This window comes from Bombyx mori, chromosome 13, assembly GCF_030269925.1.
Source record: "Bombyx mori chromosome 13, ASM3026992v2".
NCBI lineage: Eukaryota > Metazoa > Arthropoda > Insecta > Lepidoptera > Bombycidae > Bombyx > Bombyx mori.
Window position 1 is genome coordinate 14,282,342 of NC_085119.1, and position 19,020 is coordinate 14,301,361.

The 19,020-nt window shown below is 37.4% G+C and overlaps 1 protein-coding gene across 1 annotated transcript in view; it reads right to left on the minus strand.

Moving 5' to 3' along the window:
* Nucleotides 1-2,210: 2,210 nt before the first annotated feature.
* Nucleotides 2,211-19,020, minus strand: part of LOC119629388 (serine/arginine repetitive matrix protein 1-like) — a 102,766-nt gene continuing 85,956 nt past the window's right edge. Inside the window, exon 3 of the mRNA XM_062671961.1 lies at nucleotides 2,211-2,298. Within this exon, the coding sequence (XP_062527945.1) occupies nucleotides 2,211-2,298 (88 nt within the window). The remainder of the gene's footprint in view (nucleotides 2,299-19,020) is intronic.

The window sequence follows — 19,020 nt, forward strand, 5'->3', positions numbered from 1 at the left end:
AAAGTGTCGCCGGAGGCTTTTGCTGCCAACGTGTCGGCATCTGCTTAGCTTTGGGACACACGGTCTAAAGCAATCGTTAAAGTTAATTATTATTTTATTCAATTTAAAAAATGTTTATTATTTCCATTTTACGTTTGAAGCCATGCATTAGAAATACGATAGACAGGTATGTGTTGTGCTGGCGTAAATATATATGTAGTTATAATTGGCTTAGTTTTGCGAGCGGTGCATCTGATAATAAGCCGTTATGTCAGCTCATATATATTACAAGGTTAATTCAGCGGTCCACAAGGAGTCGAATTTTTTTTATCGATTAGACGGGTGCACGAGTTTACAGCCCACCTAGTGTTAAGTGGTTACTGGAGCCTATAGACATCTACAACGTAAATGCATCACCCACCTTGAGATATCAGTTCTAAGATCTCAGTATAGTTACTACGGCTGCCCCACTCTTCAAGCCGAAACGCATTACTGCTTCACGGCTGAAAATAGGCGGGGTGGTGGTACCTACCCGTGCGGACTCACAAGACGTCTTACCACCAGTGAAAGTAGAAATTGGTGCAAGATAATGTCATCTACGCGTGTGCTCAAAATAATTTGGGCACCGAATTTATCTGCTGGTAAACAAAAGTTATTACACCCTAAAAATGATGTACAAGAATACTAATCAAAATTTCCAACTCAGACAATCCAGTTTTAGTGGTAAACAGTAAAAAAAAAACGGCACCCATAAAATACAACTAGCCATAAACCTTTTCTCTACGGCTTTATGATTACAAAATGAAACATACAGGATGTTCGAAATACAAAAATCTTTTATTGTAAATATATTATGAAATTCAAATTCTACAGAAGACTTTTAAATGGATATTTATTCATGAATATATATGAAAATATCGTCGTTGTGAAACCAACATCTGCTATGTGCACTTTTTGAGATTTTTACTTTTTGACCTTTTCGTATAGTTCACAGCCCTATCTACCGTATAAAAAAAACTGTTATGTGACTATAGCTTTAATATTTACCTGTAGCTTTTATTTGATATAGTTCTTAAAAATTCAGCTTCATATAAAATTTTAACGAAAATGTTTTTACTCGTTAATTCAAAATAGATTTTTTGCACATAGCAGATTTTCATTTGACAGCGACAATATGACAATTACGACAAGCAGTATTTTTTTTTATTTAAAATAAATTTCGATTTTATTATTATTTTCGTAGGCAGATGAGCATACGACCCTGGTGGTGAGCAGTTACCGTCGCGCATAGCTGCTAGCAATGCCAGGGTCTAACTATCACCTACATTTCAATGGCCTCTGTAATTGGTTTAAGGACGGACGTCTCTTAAAGATTCTTCGTGCACATCGCTCGTAATAAGGACGCTATTGAGCGGTTGGTGGTGCAAGGGAAAGTCGAGGGCAAAAGATCTCGCGGACGATCTCCAACACGATAGACCGATATCATAAAATCTGTGACTCACTCCAACATAAATTATTGCTCTCACTCTGCGAAACACCGTGACACATGGCATCGCATCGCAGCATCGCAGGATTCGATTGATGCATGACCACGATCACTCTACTGGTGGTAGGACCTCTTGTGAGACCGCACGGTTAGGCACCACCACCCCGCCTATTTCCGCCGTAAAGCAGTAATGCGTTTCGGCTTGAAAGGTGGGGCAGCCGTTGTAACTGTACTTTTTTTTATTGCTTGCTTGCTTTTTATTGCGAGCTCGCAGCCCACCTGGTGTTAAGTTGTTACTGGAGCCCATGGATATCTACAAAGTAAATGCGCCACCCACCTTGAGATATCAGTTCTCAGATCTCAGTATAGTTACTACGGCTGCCCAACCCTTCAAACCGAAACGCATTACTGCTTCACGGCAGAAGTAGGCAAGGCGGTGGTACCTACCCGCACAGACTCACAAGAGGTCCTACCACCAGAGCCCTTAAAACTTATACCTCAAGGTAGGTGGCACATTTACGTTGTAGATGTCTATGGGCTCCAGTAACCACTTAACATCAGGTAGGCCGTGAGCTCGTCCACCTATCTAAGCAATAAAAAAAAAACTGTCAAAAGTGTACGATTAGGACGAAGAAGTAATCGGTTTCATTTTAGATAAGACACCGATGGGAAATTCGTTCTTTATGTCCCTGAGTGGCGGGACTCCCAAAGGCAGCGTACAGTCATGATTGCACCTACGTTTTAATTACTGATCGTAATCTGCTTTTAGCTGTAGCATGTCGCGCCCAACTCTGTGCCCTTGTTCAGGCACCATCAAAGCTTTGAGCCCCGGCCTGAAAGAGTCGCGGTTCTGATGTTACACGGCAATTAGTAATAGGAGAAATCGTGGGATGTTTATTTTTAAATCTCACTGTGTTCCCGGTTCGTGCGTGCAAATTAAATGTATTTCTATATTGAATTACCCAAGAGAATCGTAGATTGATTAAACGCGATAATGCAATAAATGATATTGGATATTTTTTGTATTTTTCGATTATTTTTTTTAAAAAGTCGAGATCGCATTTTAATCAGTACCTTTTGGAGACATGCACACAAATAGATACTTCTAGCATTTTATTAAGACAAATAAATAAACCAGAGAAAAAAACTACAGTGGAATTATTTTTAGTCAAAGTATATAGAACACCAAGGAAATGTACACATTTTCTTAAAAATGCTTAAAACCTTCTATGAAAAGCTGAGAGCAACTGTATAGTGTTTCATTTTACTGTTGTTTTTCCAAATATTCGCGGCCATTGGTTACTTGGTCTTTTAGCCGATCTTAATCGTGTTTATAGTCTTTAACTATAATTTCGTTAATATGGGAGGAATTTATAAAGATTAGGTATAATGAATTTATTATAATTGAGTTATGCTCATCCATCATTTGTCCACATTGGTACACTATGATGGATATAAATTGGTTAAAAATATCATATTGTTTAACAGATTACTAAATTAATAAAATACAATTGAGGCCATATCACACTACAAATTCCCGCTAAATAGTCGGAGAGTTCGCACTTGAATTGAAAAATACAAAGTAATTGATATTATTGATTAAAAATAAACGAATACAATAATTGGTATTTGCAATTCATTTTAAACAGCTTAACAAACATATTATATCATATTTAATTATTATATTTATGTTATGATATTAAGAAAATTATGTAGGATAAGTCGATCATTCATACAATATAATAATATATTATATAGATTTTGTCTCCTATGTAATTTTGTTTGTTTGTGCAATATAAAGTAAAGCATGCGCTGACAAACTTTCACCTTTTATAAAATAACGAAGGTCTGGGGTTTACGGGCTCTTAGACCATACGATGTGAAAGGATATGCAATTATTGATTGACGTATTCCCCTCATTGTATAGATCTACGGATTGTCCGCGATATTTTCTTTCAACCCAGGTTATGCGGATGGAACTAATCTAGTCTTCAAGATATTCTCTTGTTATATTGAAATATTGTTGTGTTATAATTTGTAAATTATAATATTACTAGCTTTTACCCGCGACTCTGTCGGCGCGGAATAGTTACTTTGACATAATGCTAAATTTTACCCCCCACTTCATTTACGTAGAAAGTGAAAATATTTTGAAACATTCTTTCTTGGTGCTCCACTTGTATCGGTCTTACCGTGATGTTATATAGCCTATGGCCTTCCTCAATAAATGGGCTATCTAACACTGAAATAATTGTTTAAATCGGACCAGTAGTTCCTGAGATTAGCGCGTTCAAACAAACAAATTCTTCAGCTTTATAATCTATCTATCTATATATATAAAAATGAATTGCTGTTCGTTAGTCTCGCTAAAACTCGAGAAGGGCTGGACCGATTTAACTAATTTTGCTCTTGAATTACTTGTGGAAGTCCAGAGAAGGCTTAAAAGGTAAATAAATATGAAAATGTTCGGAATTAAATAAAAATAATAATTTTGTTTTCCCTTTGATGTGTCCTCCGTCGGACGGATTACTTTTGTTTGTTTTAAGTTTATTTTATACAAAAGTTTAAGTATTTTATTTATCGATTGAGGCACTACGAAGTCTGCCGGGTCAGCTAGCATTAGTATAGAAATGGTTTACAGCGCCCCTATATACCATATTGTATTTCTGAGAACAAACCCTGGGAAGCTTTAATAGTTTTCATGTCTACGAAATCTCCGGCCTGTCCTGGCGTCACAATTCATACTGTCACGTGCACAGCGCGCACGCAAACAAACCGGCCGAGCAAACAAAACAAAACACAGCACAGCGTGTCATACGTGATATACTGTTTGGATTCAAACACATTCGAATCCGTTCGACCGTGATGTTTGGTAGCGACAAATTTTAAAACTCAATTTCACGGTACTAAAGCGGCTTTAGAGTTTAGTTTGGCGCGATGTGGGCGGTGCGTGGTGTTTACGCGTAGTTGAGTAGGTTTTAAGGCTGGGCCGTGGGCCGAAAACTTTGAGCGATTTTGTTGCAGGATTTTGAGTTATGACAATTCTTCAAATGTATGCGTGCCATATCGGCATCATATAAGGCCACAAGTGCACCAATAATGATTATTATTATTTTTCTGCTTAAATGTGTGGGTGAGTGCATGGCCCGCCTGGTGTTAAGTGGTTACCGGAGCCCATAGATATCTACAAAGTAAATGCTGCCCCCCATGAAGATATGAGTTCTAAGGTCTCAGTACAGTACAACGGCTGCTCCACCCTTCAAACCGAAACGCATTACTGCTTCACGGCAGAAATAGGCAGGGTGGTAGTACCTACCCGTGTGGACTCACAAGACGTCCTACCACGCAAATTATAATTTTGCGGGTTTGATTTTTATTACACGATGTTATTCCTTCACCATGGCAGTCAGCCATGAACATTTGTTAAGTACATATTTCATTAGAAAAAATGGTACTTGTCTGCGGGAGTCGAACACCGCTGCATCGTTAGATACAAATGCTATGACTATGAATTCGACGACGAATCACTAAGCGCCTTCTCATACCTAGCACATGTTTTATCGAGATTGCTACTAACGAATTCTCCCAAAAATCCAAAAACCCTTAATACCTCAATCGAGACTCACCCGTACAGCGGCCAGGGACATTCGCCGCTTAAAGATTTACGACCGCCACGGCATCCATTCTGTTGAAACCTACTCACGTGCAACATGCAAAAGCACTCGACCTGAAAACTTTCTGAAATCGTGAAACTACTCAACGGGCGGCCGAAACGCGACCCGCACGGCCCCGCGTAATTAAATAACACCAGTTTATTTTCACTATACGAAACGAAAGTAATTATGACCTGGATTCAGTGTGTAACGAATGTATAGCGTATAGTGGATTTTGCTCGTAATCTGTTGCTTTCGGTCCGGAAAATGCATTTTGTTTCAAACGATGGTCTCGGGTGAAACATTGTTTAAAAAAAATCGGTTGTCTGTAAAGTCGGTTTACTGACGATAGTTGAACGTGACAACGTCATAAGAAAATACTGATGAAATGGTTTCATTTTTCAAAAGAAAATTTTAATTTTATTTGTTTGATAGATATTTTGCATGGATATAGAGAAGGAGGTAAATGAAATACACTATTGAATTGATCGTGACGCTTCAATTTCTCTCATGACGTTTTCAATGTTCAAATTAGACTCGAATTGACTACGGCGTTCCATGATCGCATCTTTGTTGTCGTCAAATAATTGGAGATATTTATTGCCAGTTTAGCCACGTGATCGTGTAACGCCTCAGAGCGACGTAGCGCCGCATGAATCATGTTTTTTCGTGTGTGCAGCCGGCTCCATCGAATTATAAGACGTTGTCACGTCAAAATATCGGTGTTCAAAGCCTTGTGGTGTTTATGGGTAACGACAGATCGTGGACCTCTTTTTTTTATTGCGAGCTCCCAGCTCACCTGGTGTTAAGTGGTTACTGGAGCCCATAGACATCTATAACGTAAATGCCGCCAGCCATCTTGAGATATGAGTTGTAAGGTCTCAGTATAGTTACAACATCTGCCACACCCTTCAAACCGAAACGCATTACTGCTTCACGGCAGAATTAAGCAGGATTGTGGTACCTACGCGTACGGACTCACAAGGGGTCTCACCACTAGTAAGAAACCTTCAATGTCAGTACTTGTACCGGAAAATAAGGTTATTTTGCCGTTAAAATAGGATGACGATTGTGTGGACTCACTATAATATGCCCTTCAATCCGAATTAGTAGATTAATAAAATCCAATTTATAATCCATCAAAGAAGATTCAATTCACCACCATTTTTTAAAATACACGATATTACAGACATTAGCTTCTTAAACGTTTACACAAATTATAATCGATATAGTAATATGTACTATCGCTATATTGGAATAAAAAATATAATTTATATGTTAATATTTGAGACACAAATATTGATTCTATTAAGGTTCAATTTTAGGTTTAAATTTCGATGTGAAATTCCATTGTGTGTATATTATCTTTATTAGGAATTTATTCTAATATCAAAATATGAAAGCAAAAATTATCCATTACAAAAATATTGAAAGCCTATTATGTTAAATGCAGTTGTTTACTTTGTACTAAGATATCATCGGAAAAAGTCAATAATTTTTGGAATTTGTTATTTACTAGCTTTAATTTGATACTCATATTGAATATTAAATATTTGGAATGGTGTGGACATGTGATGAGACGAAATGAAAATGAGGTTGGTAAGAGTGTTATCTATGAATGTGGAAGGATATAGAGGAAGAGGTAGACCAAAGAAGAAATGGATAGATTGTGTGAAAGACGATATGGGTAAGAGGGGAGTGAGCGAAGAAATGGTATATGATAGAAGAGTATGGAAGGAGAAAACATGTTGCGCCGACCCCAGGTGACTGGAAGAAGGGCAGGACAATGATGATGATGATGATGATGATGATTGAATATTAAATATTTGTCCAAAATGAACTCTTGAAGCATACTGTGGATCCTACCTGCGCATATGTGATAGCCTCATAGGCTACTAGCAAATAGGTAGGGGGAAAAGTGGATGAGCGCAGCTATTCGAAAAAGTAAGAGTGAACTCTGCTCCAAAGTCTTGTGGTGCGATTGTAATACGGGGACCAGTTTGGAAAAAAAATTTTTAGAGTACATTCTTTGGAACACACGGAACGTTACGCTTATTAAGTTAGTATTGTGAATAAAGTCGACATTAGAGGGATTAGCTATCTGCAGGATGAAGTTCTTAACTAGATTAGGTATATTTTTGGTAAGTTCTATCATAGCATATGATGAATAATTGCTATTCATATTATATTTATGAACATTATATTGTAATAATGAAATATGTGCCACATCTACAAATTAGACGAATCTATTGACATCCATATATTTTGTTTAAATCTTTCAAGAGTTTCTCGAGACACTCGAAGAATATTACCATAATTCCATAGCCATGAAAAACACAAAGAAAACCAGTCTCCGTTAGGGTCTCAAAAAGCGAAGATAAATTAATGATCATACGGCGGAATCAGAAATCGGTTGGGTAGCGTTAGATATAATATATAAGCGGACTTCAATCTATCCCATTTTACAACTCGTAATCAAGATTGAAAATATTCCGAGCGTGAATTCATAACGGCAATTTCGTTCAAAATTTGATCCTTCATTATTTCGTTGTTTCTTGTTACTTTAATAAATTTACAGCCGCAGTAGTAGTACCCCGCAGCGTAGGATTTCACTTTGCTTCCACGAAATAATTACGTTATGTCTCCAAGAGGACAAAATAATTAATAGCGAGTATAAATCTTAAACTTTTGTCAGGTTTGGTTACTTGAAACATCTCTTGATAGCTTCTTAAGGTACGATTCAGAACCGCGCAACGGATCGCGGATCGACCGTAAGCGACACTTTGTATGAATTATTATGTCGACGCTTGAAAGGCAAAGGCTTTTGTCGTCGTCGTGGTCTAAAGGATAAGATGTCCGGTGCATTCGTTGTTGCGATGCACCGGTGTTCGAATCCCGCAGGCGGGTACCAATTTTTCGAATGAACTGTGTTCAAATCTCAGGTGGGTACCATTTTTTCTAATGAAATACGTACTTAACAAATGTTCATGATTGACTTCCACGATGAAGGAATAACATCGTGTAATAAAAATGAAGGATCTACGTTGTAGATGTCTATGGGCTCCAGTAACCACTTAACACCAGGTGGACTGTGAGCTCGTCCACCCATCTAAGCAATAAAAAAAATTAAAATAAAAAAAAGGCAAACATGTCTGAGCGACAATAACTACTTTGTACATAAATGATAGGCAATAACCATATTCGATGCGCAAAAAATACATATATCTAGGTCTATTAAAATCATTTCAATCCTACTAGCTAGATTCTACTACAGCCAGATTCGTTAAAATAAATGTTGTTTTCAGGTATTTCAACTTTAAATTAGTCTACTGTAAAGTTCACGCATTGTCGCTTAGTCACGTTTGCCTTTCAAGCGTCGAATTGTATAAACTCGTACAGGAGTTTTACTGCGCTGAGAATCCGTTTCAGAAATGTTAATATGCATCACTAGTGTCGTTGTCCATCTGGAGTTATTTTTCGAATACACGTCTGCTTACAGTTCCCAGTCTGTCGTTCAGTTTAGAACTGAACCTTTAGAAATTTTTCAACAGAGTATTTAGGATTAGGTGTAATTGAATGAGTAAAGAAGTATGAAGTGCTTAACGAGTGTTCGCTATGGATTATGTCTGTGAAGTTCGAGGTGCTCTGAAACTAGGTTCGTATTGAATAATGTAGGCCTGTAGCGCCCCGGGAATGCTACCCCTCGCAATGTACTCAAAACTTTTGTAACGTCTCCCCTATTTTGTTATGTGACGTATTAAAATTTAACTTAAATTTATGCAATAATTAGTTTCTAATGTTTTTTAATTAGTGTAGGTAGAATCGTCGTTAGATAAGTCGTTGTGGCTTATTAGATAAGACGTCCGGTGCATTCGTATGTGGCGATGCATCGGTGTTCGAATCCTGCCGGCGGGTACCAATTTTTCCAATGAGATACGTACTTAACAAATACTTCTATGATTACTTCCTCGGTGAAGGAATCGTGTAATAAAAATGAAATACGTACTTAACAAATATTCACGATTGCCTTCAACGGTGAAAGAATAGCATCGTGTAATAAAAAACAAATCCGCAAAATTATAGTTTACGTAATTACCGGTGGTAGGACCTCTTGTGAGTCCGCACGGGTAGGTAACATCAAGCTGACAATTTTTGTCACGCGTTACACTGTTATGGATAAGACAATTCTCAACACATATTTATTTTATACAGGCCTTGATCAGTAATAGTACAATTTTGGTTGAGTACACGAGTAGACTATCTTTGGTGACGCTTGCCTTCAACTGATATAATGCAGCGGATAGTTAGTTTCAAATCGAAATACATGATGGCTTTACATCACGAAATAGTCAGTTTTAGCTCAACCACGCGAGCTCACAATACGTTAAACTATCAACGTTGATGAAAAGTAAAGTGTAGCATTATATACGACTCATGGGCAGCAGAAGGTATAGCTCAAGGAGGTCACCACTCTTAGACAAAGTCCTCGTGGCCTAAAGGATAAGACGTCCAGTGCATTCGAGTTGAGCGATGCACCGGTGTTCAAATCTCAGGCGGGTACCAATTTTTCTAATGAAATACGTACTCAACAAATGCTCACTATTGATTTCCACGGTGAAGGAATAACATCGTGTAATAAAAATGAAACCCGCAAAATTATAATTTGCGTAATTACTGGTGGTAGGACTCTTGTGAGTCCGCGCGGGTGGGTACCACCACCCTGCCTATTTCTGCCGTGAAGCAGTAATGCGTTTCGGCTTCAAGAGTGGGGCAGCCGTTGTAACTATACTTGAGACCTTATAACTTATATCTCAAGGTGGGTGGCGCATTTGCGTTGTGGATGTATATGGGCTGCAGTAACCACTTAACAGCAGGTGGGCTGTGAACTCGTCCACCCATCTAAGCAATAAAAAAAAAATGTTTTAAATATCTGAAGACATGTCAGTGCGCACTCAGCTTTGAACTTGCTGCCTTCTAAATAAGTTTCACACACGATATCGCTTTGACCACGAACCCCATTTACTGTCATTACTTCGTTAGCTTACAAAAATACTATCGATACACGTTTCGTTTAAGTCACGTAAAGCTCAAAGTCATAGACCAAATGAAACTTTAACTCGGGATCAAGTGGCGAAGACTTTCTGTGAGGTACTTAAGTCGGGACCTCGACTGAATCGGTAATAGCTTCGTGACGAAACTCGAGATATTCGCGGTATTATGGGACAAACAACGATTCTTAAAGAAAATGGTTTATTTAAATGTCACATAGATTAGTGAATGTTTTTTTTTTATTACAGTCCGAAAACCAATGATTTTTCAAAGTGATACTGGATTACGTAAACGTTATTCTACGAATCCCGCTTTTCATCTTGAAACTTTGAAATCCTTTCGAACACAAACATTAACCATCTTCTGTTTCTCCGCGATGAAAGAGTAGTGTATGTTCGATACATTAAATTAGTATTGGTACTATATTTAATAATAATAGCGGTAGGCAGCGGCTTGGCTCTGCCCCTGGCATTGCTGAAGTCCATGGGCGACGGTAACCACTCACCACCAGGTGGGCCGTATGCTCGTTTGCCTACAAGGGCAATAAAAAAATTATAATAATAATATGTACATACATTTTAGCGTATGGTTGCTAAGAGTGTAAGCAGTATCACGAGTGACTGGCGTTTATAAGACAATTACTGCGTTGCAGCGATGCTTTCCGGTTTGAACTGGTTAAATTAGTTCCGCTGGATTTTCTACAATGATTACAAAACCTAATATCTCAATACATTTAAAACAAAATGTTGGGTTTTACAAAAACCATCGACCCAAAAAGACTGAGCCCTGACAGCGTTCTCTCAAACTGAATCACATGCGAAGATATTATACAAAAAGGGCTACACCGTCATCGGGAAACGGATTTCCTGTTTACGATTTATCATAAGGGTGGATGTTTATTGAACGCGCAAAAATTGAGATCATGTCAATAGCTACTTTAGGATGTACGTGTGGGATATTTGTTTGTGCTCACATGATTGGAGCTGTTCTCAAACACGATTTGTTTTAGTTATACTAATGACGTTTCTTTTTAATACGCTTTTATTAGCTTCGGACGTATGTATGTTTGTAACAGAATCTTTGAACATGATTTTGACCCACTTCAAAACGTCGGATTAACTCGAAATTTGGTATACTTATTAAGGACCGATGACAATTCAATTAAAAAAATATATTGAAAATATTGAAATTCAACTACAAAAAGAAAAATAAATAATAATTTAAAAAAACTAACAAAATACACTTTTATAGAAAATCCAACTAAAAAATAGAAAATAAATTTTAATAAATTTGAATTAAAAATAGGTTAAGAAAAAATGATTTTATTGTATAAAAGGCGTGAGGTGCCTGGTATCAGTAGTAATAAATATTTTATGAACAGACATGAGTAGAAGGGTTATTTTGATAATATCCTGAAAAGCAGTTTGTTTGTTTGTTAGTTTTTTTTTGAACTATTATTTATTTATGAATGCGCTCTGGTTTGGGAATAAATTTCATGGAAGTGATTGGAAGTTAACTATTTTGCTATTAGTCGCGCTACGGTAATCTATCAGCGTTGACCTATGCCAAGCTGTGCTTTATTTAATAAATTCGCTCATTTTATTGAATACTAACAAAACAAATATAAAATGCTTCGCGTTGTGACTACAGTTTGTTTAGAATACAGCGGGCATCACGCGATAAGTGCTGACTCGCTCCTTGCCGCTTTCTGTATTACGTGGGGAGCATGCAATAGAATCAAAGACAAATAGCAGGTCTTACCTACAACCCATTTTTGTCTAAGCGGTTTCTAATAGATGGTGGTAGGACCACTTATGAGTCCGCGCGGGTAGGTACCACCGCCCTGCCTATTTCTACCGTGAAGCAGTAATGCGTTTCGGTTTGAAGAGTGGGGCAGCCGTTGTAACTATACTGAGACCTTAGAACTTATATCTCCAGGTGGGTGGCGCGTTTACGTTGTAAATGTCTATGGACTCCAGTAACCACTTAACATCAGGTGGGCTGTGAGCTCGTCCACCTACCTAAGCAATAAAAAAAAACGATAATCACAAAGTATTAACTTTTAATTCGGTCTTAATTACTGAGCAATAATAATAAACTGGTTGAAGACTTGTGGAAAGATTTAACAAGGAATATATCTCTGAAGGACTTTTTGCTTCACTAATTTCAAATCGGAGCCTCGGGGAGGAATTAATGTTCCCTAATTATATTTAATATCGGTTCCCAAAAAATTTATAGGGTTTTATGTCGTGTTGATTTTTTTCAATTAAATGGAAGGTGCGTTGTAAAAACACGGGTAATGGGAAAACAGTTATGAATAGTTTGCATATGCCTAGTTCAATTTCGATGAGAAGAGCATAGGGAGTTGCAACTGCTATATAGAAGCCTCAAACAAAACCTAATTCCATTTGAAATTTAATAATAAAATTATTAGAAATTTAAGTGAAATAATAGTTAATTGTCAAAATCAGAAATTACATCGCATCCAATATCCATTATGTAGACATTTAAAGTGTTTTAACAAATCTGACGATAGCTACCAATAGGCAGAAGTCTGACTAAAGTGCGGGATCGATAATTTAAAAAAAAAAATGCATATATGTATAACTGTACAGATACTGCTTAAGAATGCTTAGATCTGTTTAATATATTATACATAAATCTATCTTAAATTGAAAAATGCCCTATGTATTTTTTTGTTTTTGATTGTATGTAACGAAGTCTTTGAATGTCATTTTAATCGACTTCAAGACTTAACCGCTTGACTTGATACATTCATTACACACGTATCAAAGACCGATGACAATACAATCATTTTATAATTTCGCTCTAATATCACGAACGGTAACGACAGCATAAAAAAATAAATTGAAATCAATTATTAGTTCGGTTTGCTAGTTAAGCGTGTTTTTTTTTAAATTTTTTAAACTACTTCTAATCACAATCTAAGTTTTAATTAAAACTTTAACTAGTTGATGTTTAAATTTTTTGTCATTACTGGTGGTAGGACATCTTGTGAGTCCACGCGGGTAGGTACCACCGCCCCGCCTAATTTCTGCCGTGAAGCAGTAATGCGTTTCGGTTTCAAGGGTGGGGCAGCCGTTGTAACTATACTGAGACCTTAGAACTTATATCTCAAGGTGTGCGGCGCATTTACGTTGTAGATATGGGCTCTAGTAAATACTTAACACCAGGTGGGCTGTGAGCTCGTCCAACCATGTAAGCAATAAAAAAAAACTTGAAGTAAAAAGTTTGACACGCTAATCGATAACATAACCAAACTGAGAAAATTTAGTTCTAAAATAGAAAGATCCAGTCATTGGAGGTAATAAGAAGTCGACTGAGCACTCAGGCAGATTGGAGGCATTCTGAAGTTCTCGTATGGAGTAATCGGAAGCTCTCGAGATTTCCGACATTATTCGCTGAAGCACTATCGGATCGCGTGCCCCCACACTGCGCCAAGATTTCGTTTTATTCTTATGTGCATAATAATGGGTTTCATTTGGCATGGATACGTTTCTTGTAGTATAGAATGTAGAAACCCCAAAAAAATCGTTTAAAATTTCATCAAATTGAATTAAAAGTAACAAAAAAATTCATGATGTTAAAAAGGAGTGCTCTGAGGAATTGTTCGAGATGATACCGACATCTCGTTTCTACCATCGCACCGCCCGCCACCGGAGTAGAGTTAATCCGTACTACCTGGAGCCACTGCGGTCATCTACAGTGCGTTTCCAGAGGTCTTTTTTGCCACGGCTATGGAATGAGCTCCCCTCCACGGTGTTTCCCGAGCGCTATGACATGTCCTTCTTCAAACGAGGCTTGTGTAGAGTATTAAGCGGTAGGCAGCGGCTTGGCTCTGCCCCTGGCATTGCTGAAGTCCATGGGCGACGGTAACCACTCACCATGAGGTGGGCCGTGTGCTCGACCGAAAAAAAAAATTCGATCTATTGAGGATAATACCCCAGAATAGTTTTGAAATCATGACTTAGAAAAACAAATATAAATTTGATATTTTAAAATTAAATAAATTCGATAATTATGGAAATTATTCCTTGAGAGGTTCCGACATGAAATAAATGAAACGGAGAATCCTCCGTCGATATAAGCCTTGTCACTAGCCGTCAACCGTTTTCTTAGTCAGTCGCCAAGTTTTAACGAGAAAAGTTTAAGTTTTGTGATATTTTTATTAAAAGTCGCTTTGTTGAAGGAAAATTTGGCCGCATTTGTTAGTGCTTGTACGCAAACAACAAAGTCTTTGATTTCAATTAAAAACGATAAGCAAATGTTTTGACGCGTTCATGGCCTCATGGGTAATGAGTAATAATACCATAGTTCGAAACGCAGCAATTACTGATTTTTCTAAGATACGACAATCAACTAAACTATTCCTTTACGGTGTAATAAAATAATTTTAGCGAAATAACATTGCTCTATGTGCATACGAAATTAGCCATAAAAAACGTCAGAAAACATTCTTTATTATTATTATTATTTATTTTATTTGTTCTAATTTTTCATTGGTAAGCATTCTATTTCTAATAATAACTCGCCTTTGGTCTGAAACTCGTTGTTCTGAAACCATAACGTGGGGGTACTGTCTTAAAAAATGTTCATGTAGTAATTTCCTATATGTGGTCATATCTGTTTCTAATTTGGTGACGCGATAGTAGGTACGCATGATGAATATGTTTACATCTTCTGTCCATCTCATACGTACACGTGGTTTACCAGCCTTAGTGGACGCAGGTAAAAGGGTATTCACCCCCTGCGCAACATCTAAGGCAGGTGTGGCTATAGGTGCAGTTTGTTGTTCGGAATTCAGGTTGGCTGTAGCATTTTCGAGTGACCCGGAGGGAGCCCGCCTATTCAGCTCCTCTCCGCTGACGGTTCGTATGCTGCCACACCCAGCGTCAGCTCCAGGTGCGCCCCGGCGATCACCCCCGGGTAGCGGCCCTATACGTTTACTTTTTAAGCGCGTCTCCATATTTAATGGGTTGCCAGAGCCATGTTAGCCGTGCCAGTAGTTTCATATCACGTGTCCGCCCCCCACGTGAATCTGATGGTCGATTCGGACGTATGGTTGGAACTTCGGGGGGCTTATTATTATTATTATTATTTATTTTTATTGCTTAGATTGTTGGACGAGCTCACCTGGCGTTAAGTGGTTATTGGAGCTCATAGACATCTACAACGTAAATGCGCCACCCACCTTGAGATATAAGTTCTAAGGTCTCAAGTATAGTTAGAACGGCTGCCCCATCTTTCAAACCGAAACGCATTACTGCTTCACTGCAGAAAAAGGCAGGGTGGTGGTACCTACTCGTGCGGACTCACAAGAGGGCCTACCACCGGTAATATATATGTTCAGTTCATCATTCATCCGGCGAGAAATTCAGTGGATAAACGCAGCCATCGTCTTGCCATTTCAAGTAGTTTTTACTGCATATTCTCGATTGCAGTGATTAGCGCTTTGAGTTACTGTGATTCGATTCTCTTGTTCTACGTATTCAGCGCTAAAGCGATGATTTTGAATAATATTCAAGGAACGGGAGTCTGTCGTGAAATCAATGCTAAACAGTCTATTTAATAATTTAAGAACAAAAGGACAAAAAACAGATGTAAGAATTTTTGTTGTCAAACGAGTTGATTCGGCGAGTCATGAAGGAAGCTGGTTCTTCATTATATAATTGAATGTTGGTGTTTTTTGATAGAACTATGTAACTCATTAACATAATATGGTTATAATTTAGAGTAGGGAGAGAGTAATATTTGACGCTATTGTGACTACTTTTCTACATACTTTTTTTTATAACCGCTCATTTGGAATCTGTGGGACGACGGGAGAATTTAGTTCGTTCTGTGTTTTGTATCTTATGATCCAAGCTCAGTGTTCTGAGGAACTTTTCAAGATGATTTTGTCATTTGCTTTTTATCTTCGGACCATCTGCTAGCAAGAACAAAATTCATCTATATTATTTAGAACCATCGACTTCAACATTGTGTTTCCAGATATCTATTTTGCTTCGTATCAACCTGAATTAACTTCTCTCCCAGTTATTCCTGAAGACCTGCTTCAAACTAGGCCTATAGACTCCTGTATGGTAAGCGGATGCTTGGCTATCTCATTGGAATTGATTACGTCCATGATCGACAATAATCACTCACCATGGGTTTGGCCATACACTCGTCTGTCAATAACGAATAAAAAAAAAAACAATCCGAATTTTCAAAACTTCATGACATCTATAAGTTAATTTCATAAAAAAAATTCACACATCTTATAATAACTAGATGATGATCGACCTTTGCTCGGTTTTTTTTTTGATAACGCCATCTTGTTGTGTCTTTAAGGCGGTTAGTTGCCCTCAATTTAGAAAAATAGTATTATTATTCGCCAATAGATGTCCGGAAGAGTTGATTATGTTGATTATTGAAAACACCAATAAAAAAACATTTTCTGAAAATAAATCGCATCTAGATCGATTTATGTCCCCCAAAATCCACTGTATACGAAATTTTATGAAATCGTTGGAGCCGTTTCCGAGATTCAGATTATATATTTTATATATTAATATACAAGACTTGCTCATTTCAAGGTATGAGATAAGATAAGATAAAAATAAAACAATTCGAAATAAATTCATTAAAATTAAAATAATTCAAACTTGTCTTGACTTGACGTATAAAATAATACAGGCTGTCAATAAGTTATAGTTCCATACGATTCAGTTCAATTTCCAATGTAATATATCTTTTATTTTGCCTAATATCGTTAGCGAAATGAGCAATTTGAAGTCTAACGACTCCGTAAAAACGGATCTTATAGTCGAAACCTTAAAGTTTAAAATGGTCATTGGGTGGGTATCAGTAAAAACTGAATAGTTACTATTCGTATTTCTAGCGGGTCACGTTATACAACAGGGTAGCCACGAATTTAAAAAAAAAAGAAAATGAATTTTACATACAACTTTCATTTTACTCTAGAATTCGACGACACTGCGTGTTTTCCCTAAGGAATACCTACAATGGTTCTTTTAAATGTAAAAAAGTACCTTGAAATGATAAGAGTTTAACATTATTTTTTGTTTTTTATTGCTTAGATGGTTGGACGAGCTCACAGCCCACCTGGTGTTAAGTGGTTATTGGAGCCCATAGACATCTACAACGTAAATGTACCACCCATATAGTTACAACGGCTGCCCCGCCCTTCAAACTGAAACGCATTACTGCTTCACGGCAGAAATAGGCAGGGGGCTGTGGTACCTACCCGCGCGGACTCACAAGAGGTCCTACCACCAGTATTATGATAACATTATGATAATCAGAAGGCATAGGGCCTGTGTGTTACGTGTTCGGCGGAGTCTCAGAGATTATAAAATAAACCGTGTTAATTATAATGAGTGCTTCATTTCAAGTAATGAAGAGGTTGATTTTTCGATCGAGTTATTTTAATTATAACAATAAATATTTTGCTCCTGGCTTCAAATATATAAAACTATGGTCACCGTACACAGATTGGGCATCATAGCGCAGTCGACACGGAACGGGCGTGTTCTAGAACTTATACTGCAAGTAATGCTGCTGATATAACGACTTAGGGCGGCATTACTTACCGGGAGTCACAAACTTTAATAGCTCTTGTGTATTACTTATTTCTGTAGAAATATTAATAAGCTACTATATCTCGCTGCGTTACGTCTTTGATTAAGTTCGTCTTTCACACAATACTACGTCTTCGCGGGTGGAAATTAACAACAAAATCGTGTCTTGCTATCTTTGATGCCTTGTTGGTACAATCTTTGATGATCTTGAACTTGATTTCATACTTCAAGCTACGTATCCAATTCATGATCAGAGGCCAGTCCGTACCTTGTTGTAGTAAAAGAAGTGAACTTAGCTGAAGTTTCTATATAAAACTGGTATATAATTGTTAATTATTTTGAAGTCGTCGTGGCCCAAAGGATAATACGCCCGGTGTATTCGTATGGAGCTTAGCGATGCACCGATATTTGAATCCCGCAGGCGGGTACCAATTTTTCTAATGAAATAATTACTTAAGAAATCTTCACGATTGACTTTCATGGTGAAGGTATAACATCGTGTAATAAAAATCAAACCCGCAAAATTATAATTTGCGTAATTACTTGTTGGTAGGACCTCTTGGGAGTCCGCACAGGTAGGTACCACCGCCCCGCCTATTTCTGACGTGAACCAGTAATACGTTTCGGTTTGAAGGGTGGGGCAGCAGTTGTAACTATACTGAGACCTTAGAACTCATATCTCAAGGTGGGTGGCGGCATTCACGTTGCAGATGTCTATAGGCTCCAGTAACCACTTAACACCAGGCGGGCTGTGAGCTCGTCTACCCAGCCAAGCAATAAAAAAAAACTTGTAGTGTTCGGTATATGAGCTTTGTGCGATCCATATACTATTTAGATTATGTTGAAACCATAGAAGACTTAAGTGTTTTAAAATGATCATGATGGAATTACATAATAAAGCGCACATTGTATTAGTAGAAAAACGATAATATTAAAATATTTTTTTGCAATTAAAATATTGTATTTTTAAAATTAAGTTTACTACTAATTAAAATATTACTAATTAAATGAAGTTTACTGATTTTTTTATAAGATTAGATAAACTAGTTCAATGTTTTGTTAATTTTTATTGAATGCAAGTTAAGAACAGTAGATGTTTGACGCATTGTACATTACAGACAGGACTTAATTTTTGTATTTCGAGTCCAGAGCCACGTTTATCTTACAAATTTAACGACGCACCTCAATTCACATAGGATTACGGTCGCCTTACAAAACTCAGAGCGCAAACCTAAATTAAAGTTGATAA